We start from the raw sequence: 22,745 nt of genomic DNA, 5'->3' as shown, positions 1-22,745 counted from the left end.
CAACTGCTCGCCCGTTCGGTTCTATGTGGACCCATACTCCTCAATCTTGGCCCCATTTCAATATCCGAACGCACCGATATCGTCTGTTTTTGTTATGGGTTTTGTTGTGGGTTTCGCGGGCCTGATTGCTTCATGTGCGAACAATTTCAGCATTTTTTCACGTTTATTATTTTAAATAATCGATTTTCGGCCAAACATATAAAGGCGTTTATGTGCGTGAGGGCCGGGGCTATATCTACATACATATATATATTTTATGGCCCCAAGCTAAGGACACTCATTATTCGGTTCGGCCTGTAATAATACCGTGAATAAGAAACAAGAGCTGAAAGATTGCTGGCCTAAGCCGACTGTCCAATACGCTTCTTATTTAAATCCCGGAAATATATGGCTCGCAAGGGTCAGAGCATCTTTCATAATAGTTTCCAATTAGTGGGCCCTCTTTGTAGGGCATACAAATCTAAAGCAATTTGTTTGTGGCCACTAAATTGGCCAGAACCCCGCCCCTTTTCGCTCTGTGTCGCTGTATGTATGTGTGTGTGTGTGTGAGGCGTCACAGCTGCGGTTCATAAATAAAAATAAATACATCGCTTGATTTATATGGCCCTAATGAGCTCAGCGCCCAGTTCAAGCGACTTTGGGCCCAACAAAGACCGAAAAACCGAAAGGAGGCGAGCCACAAAAATAAATAAATAAAATCCGCAAGCACATCATGTAAATGCTGTGCAAATAAAGAGATACATTCGCTGGGGTGTGGGTAAGGGGTATTGGTATAAAAGATGGCTATGCAGTTGGCAAAGTCGCAATGTTGCCTACTTTTCGGCTGTTTGGCCGCCAGGCAGCGGCCATTTATCCGCTACGTGCGACACACAAACACACACACGTGTAACACACGGCATCGCCATATGTATATGTGTATGTGTATATATTCCCCCAATTCGGTTTATCGTGCTCTACGTTTGATCTGCTTTCAGTGCGTGCCCATCATCATCAGCATTAGGCATGATTGTTGTTGTTATTAGACAAATATATATCTATCCATTGGGATATATGGTGGGAAGGATATCTGGATAGCTGGAAGGCGTGCAACTGTTTCTGGCATAATGACGCTAATTTTGTACGGTCCGATGGCATTGCGCTTACCCCGAGTCCTGTACGGAGTCGGAAGGACCATAACTTATGAGGCGCATTTTTCAGGACCAAGGCGTCCTGGCCTAATGTCAGGTGATTTGACAATGGCATTTATTAATTAAAACATGTGTCGCACGCACGAGCGCTCACAGACGGCTGATCCGCCAACCAGCCAGCCAGCCAGACGCTATTGATTCGTCCTTGCCCAACAGGGATAGCACTGGAAAAGGTTAACAGGACGAATTGGCAGGGGGCCAAAGGATCAGAATAGAAGCAGACAGGACACGACAAAATCATATTCCTGTGCGAGATGGGGAAACAAGTCAATTGGGTGAGACCCAAAGTTCATGCCAATCCTAATTCGTAGCATTAAAAGCCATAAAAAAGGATGAGCTTTATTTTAGATGCAATCAATTTAATTGAGGGCGATTAAAAACTCAAATTTTGCTAGTCAAGTTAGCATACATAAATATCGATGGTTAAGTTAAATGCATTTGTTTCTATGTTTTTTCTTACAGTTTTGGCGTTTTAAAAATTAGCTTTGTTTAAATTATTGATTTGAGCACAAAGAATGGTTTTTATTGCTTTACAAGCTTTAATTATTATTAAGCTCCATAAATAGTTGCAAAATAAGTTGTTTTGTTTTTTTTTTTTATTATTATTTCGGTGAAAGTATTGTTGTTAATAATGAACAATTACATTAAGCGATGAAATTGAATCGGTAGTTTAAACCCACTATAATTGCAAATTAGTGGCAAATAATCCGCGGACATCTCGCGGCCTGGCAATCCGGCTCGCAGGACCCACGATCGATGGCAACCCTGGCCAAAAACGGAGGCACAGTGGGAAAAGCAGAGGACAGTAGAGGCCAGAGGCAATGGGACAGAGCTGAGCAAATGAAGTCACGTACGTGCGATTTTTCTTCTGCTTTGGGGCACATATTAAAATACGTGCGTCTCGCTTTTACTATAACTTTTACACAAACACACACACATTTTTACGGAGAGAGAGGTGCCCCATACTCACACACATGCACATTAATGGCGGCATGATGAGGCAGCTAAGTTTGCGTGTTTGTTGCTGCTCACAAAAGGGCTACAAATGGCTTAGGCTTTTCCGCTGTCTCTTTGTATGTGTGTGTGTGTGTGTTTGTTTCGTTTTGGGCTCTTATTTTTCGGTTTTATGTGCTGGTGTGCGTGCGTATATATATGTTTGTTTCAATTTCAATGACTGCAAACAACATTTGCACTTAGTAAATAAAATATAACAAACGCAGTGGGTCGGGTTATGCTGTCGGCACTCGGTTCGTTTAAAGTTGGCCACACTCAGTTTAATGTTTTTTGTTCGGCTGCTCGCTTTCGGCCCCATTCCCGCTTGGCCAGTAGCCAGCATCCAGTGTCCAAATCCAGAATCAGAATCAGAATCTGAACCAGATCCAGAGTTGCTCATTTGCATTTTGGGCGCTGCAGCTGGGCAACATATAGTAAGAGCGGGAAATGGGCCAATGAACTGGCAGACAAAGGCCGGGGTCCATTCTGGGACTTCGACTCGAAAAGGGAACGCTTGCTCCAATTTTGGTTCATCTTCATTCGTGTATACATACATTCACACCCTGCGGAATGAAGCACCTACTTTGCCGTGAAGCAACAAACGCAATATGAAAAACAATGACAACTGGAGTTGATCACTATACTTTTGGAACATGGAACCAAAATCAATACATATTTACAGCTTTTGTGAATTGGTTTTTGGACTGCTTTTAATTTAGAAATGTTCTTTTGAAAATACACTATTCCGACTTCTGAATATCCCTCAACACTGGCACTTTCCGAGTAAAATCAACAGAAACAATGTGATGTGCCACGGCTCCCCTTTTGGCCAGAGTCATGTGCCCCGTGTCGCTGGGGGACAGTGGCAGACCCATTGTTGCCTTGATTTGTATTCGCCTTGGCTAAGTGCAATGGCCACTTTGTTTTTCGATATGTGCCCGGCCACTCGAAATTCCCCCATGGAGGCAACCTTATTGAATTTCCAGTGATATGCAAAGCAGCGCATCTCAAGACCGTAGATAAGACCTCGACAGCAGGATGCCCAGAATGCCCAGGGCAGCCAGCCAGCCAGCCAAGGGTGAGCACTTGACCACCCCGTTCGTATCCTCATCGCAGATGCAGGAGTGCAGGCAAATCTCGCAGGTGTCCCTCCAGCGCGATTGGTTTTGGTAGTAGATTCCGGCCAATTGCTGGCAGCCCAACTTCGGCGACCACAGACAGCACCAGTCCAGGATCGGACCTTTAAGACGCATTAGTTGCGATGTGGCAGCACAGGGCTAACTCTCACACTTACCCGTAACGTTGTACTTGTGAGGAACACACTCATCCAAAGTGTACAATTTTTGCCCTAAGCTGTTTGAAAACAATATCTTGTCCCTATCCGTTTTATTTTTACAAAATAGGCCAGAATGGGAGACGGTACATTTGCGTTGAATTTTTATGCAGTTTGAGCAAAGAGGCCCCGCTATGCGTCCCTCGTTTACGTCCTTCAATGCGCCACCTAGCCCTATGTAGCATAAAGATACAATTAGCCATGCTACCAGACATTTTCCGGTGTGCATGTCTTATATCAAAAATGTAGTGTGTGTAATAAGTGTGATTTTGAAAGATTGCTCTGTGCTAATGTTGTTATTTGATTTGTTTCTATTCATATCTTTAATATACATTTATTTTCAACATGGTAAAAGTATTCTTTAAGTGAAGTCTAATAAATTCAGCAATAATTTTGAAACGATAGTAGTCTCACAGCAGTAATTGAATTCAAGGAACTGCGAGATAAAATTGTAATTGCCAAGCATTTCCATTTGACCCAAAAAATAAATTTACCCCAGGAAGTTAAACAGTATTTGTATTTTCGTTTTTTTATCTTTCTATTTTTCATTTGTGTGAAAATATATCAGCCGCAATTTATCTGCCCCGTCACCTGTCGTCCTACGTGCGTGTTCATGTGTGCAACAGTGGCAGGAGGTGGACCAGGGATCCGCCGGATAAGAAGGATAAGGGAGGTGTCGAGGCGACCCCTCCGAACCTGATGAGGGTTAATTTGCCAACGGCTCAACAATTCATCAGCCAGTCCAATTAACTAAGCGCGACCCATTTCCCCAGCGATGCGGCGCGACTTGTCGGCTGTTATAAATTTAAATTTAAAGGCCAAACAAGGCGCGATGCCAAGTGCTTTATCGCTGGCCCAGCAGATTTGCTCGAAATGAAGAAAAACTGCCTGCCCAGGCCAAATCCGAAGTCGAGCAGCCAGACAGGCACTCACAGATGGTTACACCATGTCCTGGCTGTCCAGTTGGCCAACTACTTGAATTTTCCTATTCGACCCACTCCCGATGACGGCGTTTGCACTTTATCCTTGTCAGCTGTTATCGTTTGTTGCGCTTCTGAGGCAAAGGACGCGTCCGCTTTGAGAAATTGCCGCACAAAAGTCAACGTGTAACGAGAAAATAATAAATGCCATTAATACAGCAGGCGAACCAGAGACAGTCGGAAAAACAGAAAGGGAAAGCTTCCCAGAAGAAAACGAATCGGGTATGAAATTGAAAACCGAGGAGCATAGTTTAAGCACCTGCTTGGTTACAAAAGTCGAAGATTGGGTACTCTATAAATTAGTGAAGTGAAGATTTTCAATTACATTTGACAGCTTTTCTATTTGAGATTACTTGCATACATTGGCATTTGACCTGTAAAATGTATTTTATTGTAATCTAAAGTTTTCCCAGCGCTTAATAAATATTTACAAAAAGTAAGCCCTTTTAGTAGAAGGTAAACACATCAAAAATGTAAGCCGGTGAATAACAAACACAGTTTAAACTGAAAAGTCAACTTTTCCAACTGCCTATGTAAACCCTCAGAAGCACTGCCAAGTATAAATGAATGATTCACATTTGATAGGCTGGGAATTATGTTATGATCAATTATTGGGCGTCCCATTCGCCGGTTTGTATGTTTTTGAGACCAGGTGCCGATTGTCACGCAATGGGAAGTTGGCCTAAAGGCGGCAGGGTTCTTTACTTTTATTGACAAACTCGACGGGAATTTGTGCGAAATGTGCGTGCGCGACTTGGCCAGGATATACCTTATCCTTTGAGTGTTCTTTTTTCCCTTTTTCCTGTTTTTTTGTTTTTTTTTTTTGTTTTGAGGACACCAAAAGGGAACTTGCATGTGTGTGAGTGCGGTTTTGGTTTGGGCGTGGCCCAGGACATGGCATTTTTTTGTCGTAGTTCCTGCTTGTGTCTTTTGTTTCCACCTCGTGCCACTTGACATTGCTTGCGGTTTGTTAGCGGTCCGGGCGAATTCCAGTGTGCAACAATCTCGTACGGGAAATTTTGTTATTCAAAACACGACGGATTACCGTTCATTCCGCTTACTCACACACACACACATGCGTTTCGGTAGGGACAAGAAGGCAGAGCACTGAGAGAAATAATGTGATGCACTTAATTATATAACAGCTAAGCAAACTAAAATAGTTTGGAAACATTATTATATGCTAAATATTAAGCAAATTAGAATATTATTATATTTTCAAAGATTTCAGATATGTATACAAATTTTTCTAAGTGCACATACACGCATGCCTATGTGAAGACCGCAGGCGGCACCTTACCCTGCGACTCTTGTCGCTGGCGTTGTCACACGGCGCACATTTGTTAGACACTAAGCCCGTGTATGCCTCTCCGGTCGGGATAAGAATGTTTATTATGTTTATCACACACACATACACACTCAAACACATACCGTCGCAGGACTCAGCAACACAGAGAACGCTCACAACTACAAGCCAAACCGCAAAGCAACCGCACGTACAGAACTTAAAGGGCCTGACGGCGAATGACAGACAACAAAACAGCAAAATGAAGCCGCCGCTTCCGTTTCCGCTCGCAGCGGCCATTGTCTTTCGTAACTAACTTCAAAATGGCGATGTGCCGTGCCGCGCAATTATGGCCACGCCTACGACTTTTGGCATTTTCCAGTGCCTTTGGTCCTGGCCGTTTTTATTTCGCATTATTAAATGCTTCAGGTAGCTACTTAAACACGTTTTCGATTAGAGCAGCTGCTGTCATTACTCAAAGTCGCGGGGGGAGTGGCGGCAACGGCAGTTCTCGCTCTCGTCTGTCTTTTTTGGGGGGAGATTTCCTTTTTCCGTTGCCCCTACCTGCGATTTTCATTCTTTCCTTTCTTTTTTGTATTGTGTACATCTTCAATATTTTATAATAAAGTGAAATTCCAGGAAGAGGAATACAAAAATGTGCAGCTAAAGTTGCGCCAGTGGGCGAGCTGAGATGAGGTTGAGGAGCAGGTTGGGGCAGCTGCTTACTGGAGTGTGCTGATAAGACTCGGGATCAGCTTAAAAGAAAGGGAAACTTGCAGTATTAAAACCGAACCCGGGCGAGAGGAGCAGGAAGTATTATTTTTGTAATCACTAGACTACTTCATTTCCCCTCGCTGATAAGCCAGACTTAAATTTATATTGCTGCAGTTGTGGAGTGTTCTTGAATGTTATCAGCAACTTTAGTTTTGCACAAAGAAAACTTGCTAACTGCAATCTTCAGGAGCGGAAAAGTAAATAGAAAAATTTGCAGTCAATAAATAAAATTGACTGATTCTCCTACAAACTGAATCATTGCAAAAGCAAGTAACTTATCAAGTTAGGTTACTCTTAGGACCCCATATTATTTATATAATTCATGTTCGCTTCTTAAAGTGTAAGTAAATATATGTATATTTTTAATTTTTAATAGTACTCAAAAGCATACCATCGTTGAGATTAAACTGTATGGAAAAAGAACAACCCTTGTAGTCACTCCCTCGTTTCAGTGAGTCTAAGCATCTCGATGTAGCCATGCCAACCAAGCCGAGAAGCTGGGCGAATCCATCATGGAACCGTGGTACGTAGAATTTCTCGAAAACAGCCACAACCTGTCATAATTTGATGTCTTAAGCTGCCAGATGGGCGGCCAGAGCGAAGTGGGGCTGGGGCCTCTTTAAAAATAAATCTGACGGTGCTTTAATGTGGGATCCTGTTATCGCCGACGACGTGCAGCTGTCGCTATTAGCGTGTGACTGCCGTGGCCTCCATGGCCATTCCCACTTCCACTCGCAACTCACCCCTCCCCTCGCGAGTCCTTTTCGTCCTGCCAAATGGCTGCCGTGTTGTGGCTTCTCCTCATTGCCTGATGAGGCGTGTTGACAGGATATTTACAGGATTTCTATCAATATGCCGGCATTAGCACGTACGCCTGCAATGAACGTGAACGTGAGTAATGCCAGGCAAAAACCGAAATACGGGGAATTCTGCGAAAAAGCCTGAATGAGAGACAATGGAAGCAGCTAAACGGAAGTCCCCATCATTAACTTGCCTTCTAATTTAATCATATTTCAACAAACCAGCTTATCACATTAGTGATTCCAAAAAACACTCTGTTTTTGTATCCCTAACTTAGGTGGCTATTCAATAATTTATTAGTTGTGTAAAGAAAGAATCTTTAAAATACCCCACTGCATTTTTATAGAAGGACCCAATGAAATGGGCTCAATTCAGCTAATTAAATTTACTTTGTTTTTTCTTTTAAACTGACTCCTGATTCATTGTATTCATTGCTCTGATTGCTACGATTTCTCGCTATTTCTTTAGCAAATTGAAAGATCAACAAGACTCAGGTGCTGGCCGTTAAACTTATTCCTCTTAAATTATTTACATTTCATTTGTACCTGCAGTCGCTGGCTTCAATGGGTTAAGAGACGAGGGCCCCAGTCAATTGTTGCCAGTCAAACAAAAACTGGCACAACAACAACTAAAACAAAAGCAACAACAAAAACAAGTACAAGTACAACAAAAAGGAGCCCAAGTATTTGTGCTATTTAAAATTTGCTTTACCAAACGTCAAGTGCCTGGCAGCGGCAGTCGGGCCAAAGTGCCACTCGGTTCAACTTAACTCTTGACCCCTGACCCCTGGCTTTTGCCACGCCCCTTCCGGCCACCAAGCCCGCCCACTTGGACCTGGCTTATGTGCGTTGGTAACAGAGGAAGAGAAAGAGAGAGAGAAAGACGACGAAGGCCTATTGGCCATAAATTATTAATGATTACTAGCCCGAAATTACAGTTAACTCACTTATTTGCTCATTCGCAAATGAAGGCCAATTGCAGCTGGTTGGCAAGAGGGGCGAAGTGCGGAGTCTAATTTATTTTTACCACAGACCGGGCAAAAAGATGAAGAAGGGTTAGTCTCCAGCTAATTGTGGGTCCGATTATGTTTAAATATTTATTTTGATTGCTGAAATTGCGACTGGGTGGCAGGCCGGCATCTATCCAAAAACTTCTCTCATTTCATATTCATAACAACTTTTTCTTATTTATATTTCATATAATTTTATGCCTGCTGCGCATAGGCAAAATGTATCCTATTTCATGCGAAATTGCGCATTTTTATAAGCCATTTGCTTTTTGTGAACTTCCGCCTAAAATGGTATGCGCCCCCCAATTGATTTTCATTATTAGCGGAGGCAGGACTCAAATCAAAATTCAATTTTTTTGTAGACATTTGCTGATTGTGTTTGATTGTTGTCTGGGCCCCGTAATTCGCTGACTTTATTATGCCGTCTCTGCCTGATTTCCATTTGATTATTCCGAATTGTTTGCTTTATGTTCAAGAGTATGTAACATCAAGTTAGCAGTCTAAATTCGATTCATGAAGTGCACTTTCTAGATGGTAGATGGTAGGTGGGTGCTTGTTCATATATTTTTATAAATGGTAGAGAGGGGTGTTCATCTATTGTAATCTAGAGCTCAGAATGGTTGCCTTGAAACTCATTTCAAACTTATCTTAAATCAATTAAATTTGCCCATAACCCAAATATGGATTATTATCCTGAATGGCGAACAACTTCGCACTTGAGTTCGCTGTGCTCCCAAAGAGTGGAGATATCCTTTCAGAGGAGCGAACAAAGCGAACGGCTGCCTTGCTGAATGAAAATGGATGGTGAAAAGTCGATGTGCATGTGCATGGAGAAGGAGCGGGAGCAGATTGAAAGAGTGTTGACGGCAAACTATTGAAGAACTATTGAAAAGTATTCAGGCGCGGGAAAGTCTCAGCTGGGGCAGTGGACTAAATGGGCGCGGCACGAGTGGCCGGTGGGCGTGGCAGGCGGGCAGAAGCAGAAGCAGCCTACACAGAAAACACACACGCCAGCAAGAATGTGTGGACAAAAACAAAAATTCTTTCTAAAGCACTCAGCAGCCCAAAAAGCGTGGATATATACACATACACATAGAAACACAGACACACAGATACGCACACTGACACCCACACAGCTTCAGTTAGTTGCACTGAAAAGAGGATAAACTGCATTTTTATCTTTAAACACACTTCAAGTGCCGTCATGGGCGTTTTTCGGGCAACGAGAGTGGGAGTGGCAGCCTAACAGGCACGAAACTCACAAACACAAGTGCACGCGCACCTGCTGTCGAAAGTGTGAGTGTGTGTGGGTGTGTGAGTGCACGTTGCTGCAGGTGAGCGTGTCTGTGTGCGGCAGGTGTGCTTTTGTCACAGCTCGTCCTTGTTATTATTATGATTATTATTCAAGTCATCAACGACGGCCATAAAGCAAGTTTCTGAAGGAGCCGCACTTGCACTTCAAAAACGCAGCGAACAGTTATGAAGGATCGTTAAGAACGCGAAGGTGCCTTCGTCACCCATTAAATCTATCTGCTCGGATTGCCGTTGCATTAATCACCGAAAACCCCGCCCAAAAGCGGTCGATCGAAATGGCCAAACTATTTATGAAATCAGGCATTTTGGCCTTTTCGCTTAAGCGAGTTGTGCGATAAACGCTTGGCACCCGGTTGCCATTTGCCAGCCACGCCCATGAAGACATTACGCGATAAGCCTCAAGGTAACGACATTGCAGCAGGATTCCCCCCTTCGTTTTGCCCCTTCAAATTTTTTCGGCAATTTATTGCCAACCTTCAAAAGGCGAACTATGCCAATTTTTGGCTGCGAGCTGGCAGCGAAAAGGGAGTGCGAGCTAGAAGTGCTTTGCATAACGGCAAAAATTAATTTTTTAACACGCACACTGCCAGAATGAGATAAAAAGAGGTGGTGCACACTGAGAAAAACTTGTCATTGGTATACTAATTTTTAAAAAATATAAATAGTTTCATTAATTGCTGTTAAGAGTTTAGAAAGCCAATGGATAGTATATGTTTTGACCTAACCTGTAAAGAAAAACTATATAATCCACACATTTTGATTTTATTGTATTATTTGCATAGCATTGTTATTTATACGCCTATTTACTAAATTCATGAAAATTTTCTTGCAGTGCAGGAAGAGATACAGCGAAGGAGAAGCCCGCTGCGCGTTGACACTGATTTTGACGCATTGCTCCCAAAGGATGTGACCCAAAAAGTCAGTGCGCCAAATGAGCAAATGTAGGCGTTGGCAGAAAGGGAAGCGGCTACAGAAACCGGTTAAGTGTTCGCCAGTCTGGAGTGCTGGAAGCCCGCTCACGGAATATGAGAGCTGTCGGGTTCGCAGTGATGTGCGAATCCGGGCACCAAGGATCTAAAAGGTGGGTGCTCACCTAGTCGTTAGCCGTGGTTTTTAATTTGCGACCGACTTCTGGGCACAAAGTGAAAGGCAGACGGCAGCCCTGTGCAGTGGCAATCAGACAGAAGAGATCCCGCCATTTTAATATGCATATTGCGGGCCTCGAAAAGTTATGTCAGTAGCGGCACGGCTGGGCAGGAAGGGAGTCTCTTTGAGCTGGTTCAACACACCCGAATCCGAATTCAAATCCAAATCCCAGAACCTCCAATTGATGGAAACGAACTGGTTCAATGCCAGGCCAAATGCCGAGAAAAAAAGATGGTAAAAGTAACTCGCAAAGGATAGAGAAGGCAAAACACGAGCCAAGATGATTCGCTGCGAGCGTCGCACAAGTGCTACACAGTGAAAATGCAAAAGAAAACTGCTGGCAAAAAGGGGCAAAAAGGAGTGGAGCGGGTGTGGGGAGGGGAGGAAAATGCGAAAACGCTGAAAACCATGTCAGTTTCATGCTCGCGGCCGCACTTAACATTATTTCTGCTGCACCAGCTACGAAAATCCACTTCTTTTGTGGAGAAACAACAGAGGCAACGCCAGCGAAAACACTACCCACTACGTTCTTATAACGCATACGCCGCGTGGTACGTGCGCCAGCAGGTCAAACTTAAATATTTAATGAAGCGCCTAATGTGCAACTTCCCGTCCTCTCCACAACTTTAACCCTTAAGCACCCCTAATTGCCGAGCCCCACCGTTGGCCACCCAGAGCCCCCAAGCCCCCACTTTGTTTTTGCCCTTCTTTGGTCAAGCCGGGCAAAAAACCTGCAAATATTTTCAACAAATTTTTGCCTAATGCAAAAAATATTTTATTGTGCTTCTGGCCACTGAAAGGCGGTACAGGTGGGCCTGCTCGGTACCATAAATTTGAGCCGGGGGAAAAACAGTGGAAAGTGGAATGGGCAAAGGGGCTTCTCTGGCCAAGCAGCCCCGAAATATTTGCGGCGGTCCTCTAAGCCCTGGCATGCGGTTTTCCAGGCATGTGCAGCATTTCAAGCAGCGCACTTCACACAGAGCCAAAACAATAATATACGCACACACACAACCAGAAAAGTACACAAACACACACACAGCCACACCCACATTGGATTGGCGAACAAAGGACGCGAAGGCAGGCAGCCAAATCCATTCAGTTTTTCGGACGCCCAGCGAAGGTGACTAGATGCAGGTGCTGGCTTAGTGATGTCATGATCTGGAACTACATCTGATTCAGGATATAAATAATTGGCCAGGAGGCACACAAAAGCTGAAAGGCCGATAAGGAATTGTTAAAGAATTGAGAGCCCATGAATCGATTGAGTGGTAAAACGTTACCAGAAACTTGATCATTTTATAAATATAGTGAATTCGTTTAACTTTAACTTTTCCAAAGACGAAAGTCTTTAATTATATATTTCTTAACACATTTAACGACTGCTTTCTGACCCATTTTGCAGCAGCAACCTGAGTTGGCCATCACTAAACTGCCTTTGGTGACAAAGCATTAGGACCTTTGTACAAGCCAGCTGGAAAGCGGGCTCCTCCTGTAAGCCCGGCAAGAACAATGCCATGAAACAATGAAATATGCCCAGACAGGCTTGGAATCAGATCCAGTCTGGAGCGCTTTCTCCATCTCCCACTTCCACCCTGGCGCACACCACTTGTATCCCATTAACGTTACCCATACGCCCCCCTGGCCGGGCGATTTACTTATTTACATCAAAGTCCGAGTCAAGGTGTTCTGCACACGATGCAGCCTGCCTACCAATTACCCACTAAACTTAAACCCCCACACATCATCCTGTTCCACCCTTAGCTCACCCACCCACACACACACACACACGCACTCAAATGGGGATGCAATAATGGGGGATCCTTGCGACAGCAGTGGGCACAATAAACTTGCTAACGTAACAAAATTCAGTTAACACGATGGCCAAGGCGACGAGCGTGGATGTCTGCGCTTTGGTTTTGGCGCTACTGCCCACATGTGGCCATAATTTTTAAGCGCCAAATGAGCGGCCATCCATTGGCCATGATGTCTGGCATTTGCCGTTCTGTTGCCATTGCCGTTTGCCATTTGCTATTTGCCATTTGTCCGGGCCAGTGCGACACGTATACCTTTGGGTGCTGGCCAAATTGCGAAATGCTGTAGCCACCGGAAGTGCGGGGGATGTGACGACGATATTCTAACCGTAGTTGGTGGCCTGCCTGGGACTAAAAGCTGCACGTTAAAATTAACAACTTAATTGAGAAGAAGCACATATAAATCGAGCACTTGTCCGCTCCTTTGGTGCAGAATTACTTTATTCTTCATTGGCCGAACTCATTTGGATTCGCTTCATTTAGATTTCTCAGCACGATTCATGACCTTTGCTCAGCCAAATAATCAAAACCAGACAACCCAGGCAACCCTTTTTAGTTGGCCCAAAGCAAAACGGATACAGTCGGCAGCAATTGTGATTGAATTGCGGAATTGCAGGCTTGTCACGCACTGTCTGAACAAAATAAGCGTGTTAAAAGCCTTTAAATACACACAAGCAATGTATATTTTGGCCGAATCAGTAAAAATATGGCTCAAAAAATGGAATAGAATACTTTGTTAGACTCATAATTAAAAACGTAACACATTGGAGTTCAAAATTGGAAATTTAATTTTTTGCCATTTTTTGCAAAATTTGATGATGTTACCCCTTACAAAAAATACAAAAATCGATAAAAATTTTTTTATTTTTATTTTCACCTAAATTTGATAAAAATAATTAGTATTGGCAAAAAGTTGTAAGAAACTGTTTTTATTAGGTCTGTATGACCATTTTTAGCCAAGTTATGCTGAAAATCCTAGTTGAAAATAACGAATTTCATCAAAAGTTGTTTTTGTCATTTTTCGTCAAATAATAATCGGATTTTTTGCCAAATCTTTGGAAATAATGGTCCAAATATCGAATGTAATATCTCGATGTGATTGTAATGAAATCCCCAATCGATTAGAGTTTAAATTTGGCAATTTTATTTTTTTGTCATTTTTTGCACATTTTGATGATGTTACCACTTACCGAAATTGCAAAAATTAAAAAAAAATTTTTTTTTTCAAAATTCACATAAGGGCATGAGAAATAAAATTCATTCATCAAAAGCTATAAAAAACTGTTTTAATTACGTCTATATGACCAGTTTTGGCTAAGTTATGTTGAAAAAACCTTCTGAAACCAAAAATTTGAGTCAAAAGTCACTTACCGGATGTTTCGTCAAATATTACAATATAGAAAACGGCCCAAAAGATTTTTACGAGTTTAAAAAAGCCGCAAGAGACTGAAATATTCCAATAGCATTGGCCATAGTCAAAATGTTGTAACATGCTAATAAATACACTCCCAAAATAAAATAGCTAAGCTTGGATCTATTCAATTGTCGCTCGAATTTGGAGCAACAAAATGGCAGTTGGCATAGGACGAGCTCCGATTGTAAATATTGCCACGTGTTTGAATGCAAATAAATAGGGTAGCTGGCCAATTGGCCCGGCCAACATGCGAGTGGAATGCATTTCAAGTGAGGCAGAAACGGGAACAAAAACCCCAATCGCATGTCGCACAAAGTGCCAGGGCACACATTTTGTCAAAAATTCGACCCAACACACAGACAAATGAAAGCCAAACACAGAAAGGAGAAACAAAAACAGCGAAGATAAAGAGAAAAAGGTTGTTGGCGAAATGTGGGTTGGAGAAACCACAATCGAGACCATTATCAATTACACGCACAGCAGGACACGGCGGCAGGACAAACAGGAGCTGGAACAGCTACAGAAAAACAGAAACGGGAAGATGGAAAACAGAGGGTGAAGTCGGAGGACGAGCAGCGCAAACGAAATGAAAATACGCATAAAATTGCAATTTACATCAAATCCATTTGCACCCATATGTACAAGCACGCACACATACACAGGCGCACGCATATTGTTGCCAAATAAAATTCATTCACACGCATAATGAAACCCGCTCTCTCTTTGCCTTGCTCTCTCTTTCCAGAAAATGCAGAGGGCTAACAAAAGGCATGCCGAAATAAGGACAACAATGTTTCGAAATAAACAAACAAATGCGACTGGACACCCGGGGCGGTGGTGGGTGGCCGCTATGGGCGGCGGGGGTGTGGCAAGGACGGGCGGTGGGTGGCAGCGATTGCTCTGATTAAGCAGCACACGCATTCATCGCCGCTGGAGAGTTTTTCGGCCGGAGAAAAATCCACGCCCTATATGTAAATTATTAGCCTGGCTGCTTTTTGTCCGCCCAACTCGCGGCGACACAAGTCCCCTGGAGTTTCTCGCTAACAATTTGCGGGCGACTGAGAAGTGGTGGCAAAAAAAAAAACCCATAAGAGAAACCAAATAAAAAAAGAAAGAGACACTTTCCAACGGAAGAGTGAGTGTTGGGCGAAGGATGCTCTCGGTTTGTAGACTTTTGCCATGTGGCTCAAAGTAAAACGCCCTTTTGGAGTTGCAGATAAGAGAGTGAAAGGCTAAGAGAAGCTTTTATTTTTATTTTGTTAATAGAACGAAATTACAAAACTAATCCAATGAAATAACACAAACAACAGTTTCGTAAAGGGAATACATCTAACTAAAATCTTGACACATCTTTTCGTACCAAAATCTATTGCCTAACTATAATCTATCAACGCATCGCTAAAATTTGTTAACTACTTTCAAGCTAGTCCAAGAAATTACCAAACAGGAAGGCTGTGACTGCTTGAGAACCAAAGCCCATCGCTTACTTACCAGCATGGCAAAGGACCTGCCACTCGAAGAGAGCGAGAAAGCTCCTGGTATCTCTGAGATTCAGAGCAAAAAGGGTGGCTGCCCGCTCTTCGAGTTTGTCGCTTTGTGGCCCAGCATGCGCAGAGCGGCGGCGAGAGCGCTGGCGAGCGCCACACGGCCACATCCCGAGCAGCATCCACTCCAAAGGACCAGCGGCGGCGGCCCCAGCTGCGAAAAAGTCTGCCGTGCAGCGGCGGCCATCAGTAGTTGCCTCAGAGCCCGCGGGTTGAAGAAATCGTACGCATCGAGCGAGTGACAAGCGCCGAGTCTCACCAAACAAAGAAAAGCAAAAGCAGAGCCCCAAAAAAAGGAGAAAAGAAAAACCAGAAAAACCAAATAAAAAACAACAAAAATCCAACAGAAAAACGTAGAAAACCCGCTACACTGACACAAAAACATAGCCAGTCCAACGAATATTTTGTAGTAACCTCCCGCAACAACTAAAAACAAAAAAAAAAAACAATCGCAACAAAATGCTGCCACGAATCGCAGGCAAATGAGCCCGCTAGCCCGCAACGGCTCCCATCTGCGGCTGCTGCAGAGCAGCGAGTCCGAGCCCGGTCCCGCATCCGCACTCGCATCCGCATACGCATCCGTCTCCGTATCCGCATCCGCATTCGCATCCACATCCGCATCAGCCACTCGCCGCGTCTCCCAGTGTGTGTGCCAGTGTTCAGCCGAAGCGGACCGCCAGCAATTGCAGTGTAAGGCGTCCGCCAATCGCATCCAAGCAGCAAACTAATCTTAACGGCGCCGTGTGTCGCATCTGAAATTGAGTTTCGCTTCCGGTTCCGCCGCGCGTCGCCCACTCCGTTTGGCCAAGTCGGTCGGTTGGTCCGCTCAGAGACGTTCCGTTGCGTTCCGTTCCGCTTCGCTCGGTCGATCGGTCGTCCGTTCAGACAGTTTTTCCTGCTCAAAATTTGATGACAGCAGCAGACCTGTAATGTAAGTCAGAGTCGCTACTGCCCCTGCAACGCGAGGCATCACCTCCCTGCCCCCCAAAAGTGTGTGCTACATGATTCCTGCTTAACTGTTGCTCCAAACTGCGGCGGCGTTCAACGCCCCAGCCAGGCAGACATACAAAAAGGCAGACAAGCAGACGGACAGACAGGCAAACAGACGGACGGACAGGCGAACAGGGGCATCGGAAATGTGTGTCAGTGTGCGAGCGAGCTCACTGTACTTGAGTATTGAGGCAAAGGCAAGCCTCGTGTTTATGCCAAACCCATGTCATGATAATGCTGAAGAACTATCAAATATAGAATATATATATGTATTTAAAGGAATTAGCGTAGTTATTGAAAACTGTGCCACACAATATCATTTTTAAGTTCTTGTATACACACATTTACTTGCAAAGTTCAGTGAGTGAATTTTTCATTAATATGCAAAATGTTCCATCTGATAGATTTTAAATACTGATATACATTTAAAAAGTTCACATTGGTACATATTAATGGCATGCCTGCTAATTTAATCACAATTCAGTGACTCGTGTAAACAAATGTTGACTTCGCTAGGCTCACATGTCTGGGCTGCCTTTGTGTGTTGATTTTCTCGTTTTATTATTACCTCAAACGTTTTTCTCGTTTGCTCTAATGAATACGCTCCGACCTGTTATCCCAGTTTCGCCAGTCGCCTCCTTCAGTTGGTTCCCCTTACATAGCCACCATTCCTGCCCCATCCACTTGCAGTCACCTGCTACCAGCAAGGTAGCACATTACCCATACGCCCCGTACGCCAGCCAGCCAACCAGTCAGCCAGTCAGCCAGTCAGTCAGCCAGACAGACAGACAGTCTCCTTCGGCTTGCTTTCCCTGCTTTTCTTTTCGTTTCGTTTCTGCTTTTTTGTTTTCGTTGTTATTGTTTTTAACGCAAATTCCCACTTGCTTAGTTGCCTGTTCTGCCTTGTTTTTGTATGCCATTGTCTTTGTCCTGACACACAAATGTTCCTTTATCTTTATATATATATGTATATGTGTGTACATTTATATATCTATGTATATATACTATACAGGCAGCGCCATCGTCTTGTTGTTGCGCAAATATTTGCCTTTTTTGAAGTTGATTTTTGGTCTCCGTCTGAGCGTCTTTTGTTGCCATCTCAAGTTCTCAAGTTCTTCAGCTCCTGCAGCTCCAGCAGCCCAGAAACGCCCCACACCGCGCCAATATGCTGATGAATCGTTGCTAAATTGAATATCGAGTGTTTATTTATATTGGCCGGCAAGTGTCACGCCCGCCAGCCAGCCAGCCACCCGTGTCCATTGAGTCCGGCCAGCGAAGAGGAGCTCTGCAAATAATTTGAAATTGATGTATTATCTCGGAGGGAACGTGGCACAATTGTCTCAGTCGATGACCCGCTCGTCCTTTCATCCTGCTGCACGCTTAAGTAGTTTGTGCAGCGCAAACAAAATTAAGCAAGTTGCAAGTTGCTCGGACAAAAGTTGCCGTCACAATTGTTATTTTAGCGTTGCACAGTGGAAAAGGAAATTTGAGCAAACAATTTATAAAATAAACGAAGCGCGCGGCGGAAACTTGGGAGCATAAGTACTGCTCTTAAACAGAAATCAATATACGCATGAATCAGCTGAATTTTGTGACCAAATTATTTTGTGCACTCCAGTTGAAAGATATATATTTTTAATCAGCCAGGAAGCGAAATTCGATTGCAGTCAGCGTGGAATTGCCTTGTCGCTGTGGACCACAATTTATAGCATTCAATTTTCTATTTCCGCTGTCTGGCAAAATATTTAAGCCAGCTCATTAGTGGGGATTCCCTGGCGCGTATTCCGCACTTGGCCAGAACGTGCTACCGCATTCAATCTGAGCTTTAAGCGCCAACTGCCGAGTGCATTATGCGCTTCGCTATCTTTCCGCCAGAAATCTGGGCGAATCATTGTGGCCGATGTGGCACTGCACTTAGCCGACCCGCAGTGCCTACACAAGAATACTGCTCCATCTCCGCGGCATGGCGTTTTTTATTTTTAAGCCAACTGCCCGCATTGCCTGTTCCCAGTCCGCTGCTCCTTTATGCTCCACGCACACACACACAAAGCAGCGCACATGGAGGCGCCCCAGAGATGCCCAGAGATACGGGAACATCGATGTCGCTGGTTTTGCTGGTGCTGCTTTTGGTGGTGGTGGTGTGTGCTGCTGGCTGATGGACATTTGCTGGCAGCTCTTGTGCCTCCTCGGCTCCTTCCCTTTATGCGCCACAAATGAAAATGCAGACAGACAACGGGCGCCAGCCGACGACAGCAGCAGCAGCAAAAGCAGCAACAGCAACAGCAGCAACAGCAACAGCAACAGCAGCAACAGCAGCAGCAACATCGGCAGCAACGACAGCCACGTCTGACGATGACGTCGCATTTCTGGAGACAATGAAACAAACTGGACCCGGCACAGATCCCAGCCGAGTTCGTTGACAACTGTGTCTCGTCCTGGCCCCTCGTCCTTTTGGCCATGCCCGCTTCTGTTTGTTTAACATGCATTTGAGTTATGAGCCAACTGAAAGGCATACTAAAACCCACCAGCACACACACACACAAAATAACCAAACAACTTTGGCTTTAATTCATAATTATTTTTATGTCAGCGCACTCATTAAGAGTTGCAAGCTTTTCATTCCATTTCCATTTTCACTTGCAACTCCCTGCTGCCAGCCATTTGCCATTTTTTTACTGCCCACATTTTTGCCATTTTTCCATTTCCCATTTTCCTCTTTTGCACTTTATCCCTGGCTTTGTCATTTGCATTCCACATTTGGACTCCTTTTAGCATTTCAAATGTTCCCACTGCACAGTTTGTTCGTTTAAATGGCCCAACATTTTCTGCTCCGTTGTGCATTTTGTGACTTTTAATTGCAGTCCTCAATTACTGAATGGAAAGCAATAATAAATTGGACGCCGCATGAACTTTGCTCGTAGCTGCTGCTGGCCTTTAAAGGCTGCCATTTAAGTTTGGCTTAAATCGGTATTGCCAAAGTTTGCGCCAACGAATTCCTTACGAAATTGAGCCCGTTCAGCGTTATTGCAATTTAACAACTGCAAAAAAATATTTAATTTTCCCCTGGCAATTTGTCAACTGGGTGTGGCCCCTCCAAAGCCCAGACCAAGCCAGACCGAATCAGACCAGACCCGACCAGACCAGATACACACCATGTTGCCACATATAAAAGTCGGTACATATATATATATATATATATATATATATAAATTATCATTGCCAGCCAAAACTCAAATACGATAAATTGCCAGGCAACCGGGCAGCAGCCGAAGCAGCAGAGGAAAAAATCTATAATTTACACAAAATTCGTTTCCGCATCGGAACGCTTTTCCAATATAAATTGTTCCCATTCCGATTTCGCATCGTTTATAACATATTCATGCTGATGCCGCCAGATATGGCCATAATCGCATCAGACTGGAACCCCTTCACCGGCGGCGACCTTAGCCAACTCTCGATAGGAAGTGTGCCAAATGGCCAGGAGACGGCAGTCTAGTCCTCGACAACTTGGCAACTGTTTTTGGTTAATTCCATTTGGCTGCTCTGCTCGTTTTTAGCCTAATTGATAGTACAATATTCATTAATTTTTGGCCATGATTATTATTACTATTTTGCAAACTTGCCAACAGGCACACTCTTAACTTGATTTATTACTTTTTGGTATATAAATTAAATGTATTCGATGACTTTCTATGGAGGTGTCTTCTGTCAGCCTTCTTTTAGTTTTCAATTGACACTTTCCATTAAGCTTTCGTCCTGTTTCCTTGCCAAATTTTTGCAGCGACAACAACATTCAAGACTGCTAACTGGAATTGCTTCGAACCATCACCATCAAAAACGAAGAAACAACCACAACAAAGTGCTGCCAGCAACATAAACGTAATCAGGAATTTAAGCAAAACCAAAAAGAAACATCAGGGACAGGAAGGAAGACCCAGGGAGCATGTTTATGGAATTGTCATCGTTAGCGAGCAACTGACGCAACAGCTCAAGGCATGTGGCAACAGCAGCAGCAGCAACAGCAGCAGCAGCAACACTGAGCGGCAGGAGCAGAAACACCTGGCAAGAGAAGCAACTAGGAGCAGGACAACCTCCGCGGACAGGTGGTGTGCTGCTGTAAAGCAGCACCATAGCTGCCATTAAAATAGACGCCGCGGCGCAACAGCAACGCTGCCGTCGTCACAATCAACGCCAGCGACAGCACCACCCGCATCATCGCCATCGCAGACGACGACGGCGCAGCAGCAGCAACAGCAGCAGCAGCAGCAACATCAGCAGCAACAGCAATTGCAACATCAGCAACTGCAGCAGCAGCGGGCTGTTGGGCGCAGTGGGCGTGGCCGGCAGCTGCCCATTGCTCGCCACACAGCAACTAATCGAGGAGCCGGGCAGCAGCAGCAACACTGGCGACGACGACGGCGGCGCAGCAGCAGCAGCAACAACGCAGCAGCAACACTGCAACCTGCAACATCAGCAATACGGTCGACGGCGACGCTACGACGGCCTGTCATCTGTAGGCAATGCAACGCGCTGTGCAGCAACGGTAAGTGTATATTTAGTACATCAATTATAATTAGTATAATGTTGCAAGAACGCTTATGATATGAAAATAAGAAAGTGACTAGCCAGTATCTAAACGCATTTACTCGCTCATGACGTAGAATTTACACATTTCAAGATTATACAGTTGCCATGAAAACGTTTCCATAATTGTCAATAATTTGTTGAGGAAGTTGGCCCCTCAAGGAGCTGCGAAGATAGCCTCCGACGCGAAACTCAATTATCCCATCTTTACAAGTTACTTCCGAGAATTTCCCACGACCATTACGTGATCTCGTGTCAATCTTGCCAGCCGGAGCCTCCGTATCCGGAGGCCAATGGAAAATGTGAAAATGTGAAAATCTGTGCCTGTGGCTCGGGCCTACGCCTGCCCATTAGCTGTCAGGTTAATGCACCCAAAATGTTAATAAAACACAAACACACACACACACAGTGGAGCGTCGCACATATGAATTTATGATAAGCACACGCAGGGGGCAAAAAAAAAATATGTGGGGCGGTTGGGGGGTGTGCAAATGGCAATGGACTGGGGAATTGGAATGGGAAACAGGCACTTTAAAGTTGCGACAGCGTGACGTGGGCAAACTTTCAGCGAGAGACGTGCTAATGAATTCCCCAGCACACTCTGTCTGTATTTGTATCTGTGTGTACTTGTATCAGTATCTGTATGTGTATCTGTGCGTCTGTGCAGATATGTAGCTGTATCTGCGTGGCTCTGCCAGCGACAGTCGTATAATTTCTAATGCGATGCTTTTATGATCGCCGCACACACACAAACAAACACTCTGGGAAAAAACACCCACGGGTGTTGCCACGCACGTGTACCAGCCTACTGCTATTTTCCATGTGTGTGTGCTTGTGGAAATTAAAATGCATAAAAGGATAACAGCAGAGTTGTTGCTGCCACCGACAAACCACAGGCGCAAATCGAAGCCGTTGGCTGTCAGCAACATTGTCATTGTAGGCAAATTTCGCCAGAGACTGCATCGACACAAAAAAAAAGCTGTGCAAAATACTAGAGGAAAATGGGAGGAAAAGGAGGATTTAATGAAAGCGAAAGCGAACGCAAAAGCCCCTGACAAATTGTACTGCAGGGAAAATTGTGATTTTCGCGCTCATCAACGACGATGACAACAATGGCAATGGCCCAAAGTGCACGTGTTGCTGTACGCAGGCCACGTCTGGTTTAATTTTAGCACCGTCTATGGGTCCCTGAGCCAAACCGAATGCCAGTGGGTTGAATGGGGGGCACTGGGGCTGAACGTCGAACACCTTGACACTACAAAACGGGGCGTATACGTAATACACACTGCATACTATTAGGCGCTCATAAAAAATGTAACGCTGTCGCATAAAAATAGATGCCAAACTCGAACCCTAAAATGAAAACCCTCCTCGTCGCCGCTGTTGCGGCTTAGCGAGGAATAAACCATGCATAATGACCCCAATGTTGTTGTCGCCATCATCAGCATTTGAGTTATAAATTTTTATATGATTTCAGCTCGACTTGTATCATAATTACGTAGCTGTATGTCTTTGTGTGTGTCAGCTTAGGTATCGTAATAAAATGTACAACATTTTATGGGCGCACTTAAAGTTTGGTG

The 22,745-nt window shown here is 44.3% G+C and overlaps 2 protein-coding genes across 2 annotated transcripts in view; one reads left to right on the top strand and one right to left on the bottom strand.

Moving 5' to 3' along the window:
- Positions 1–2,872: 2,872 nt before the first annotated feature.
- Positions 2,873–3,816, bottom strand: LOC6729414. Its single transcript, XM_002104693.4, has 2 exons — positions 3,475–3,816; positions 2,873–3,420 (listed from the first exon to the last, which is right to left on the bottom strand). The coding sequence occupies exons 1-2, from the start codon at positions 3,740–3,742 to the stop codon at positions 3,188–3,190; spliced, it is 501 nt and encodes a 166-aa protein (XP_002104729.1). The 5' UTR covers positions 3,743–3,816; the 3' UTR covers positions 2,873–3,187.
- An 11,955-nt stretch (positions 3,817–15,771) lies between these two features.
- The window catches only part of LOC6729412 (acetylcholine receptor subunit alpha-like 1), a 62,556-nt gene continuing 55,582 nt past the window's right edge, over positions 15,772–22,745 (top strand). The window contains exons 1-2 of the mRNA XM_016174779.3: positions 15,772–16,522; positions 20,363–21,124. The gene's annotated coding sequence lies outside the window, so the exon portion shown is untranslated. The remainder of the gene's footprint in view (positions 16,523–20,362; positions 21,125–22,745) is intronic.

This window comes from Drosophila simulans, chromosome 3R, assembly GCF_016746395.2.
Source record: "Drosophila simulans strain w501 chromosome 3R, Prin_Dsim_3.1, whole genome shotgun sequence".
NCBI lineage: Eukaryota > Metazoa > Arthropoda > Insecta > Diptera > Drosophilidae > Drosophila > Drosophila simulans.
Note: the sequence above shows the minus strand (reverse complement) of the source record. Positions and strands in the feature narration are given on the sequence as shown.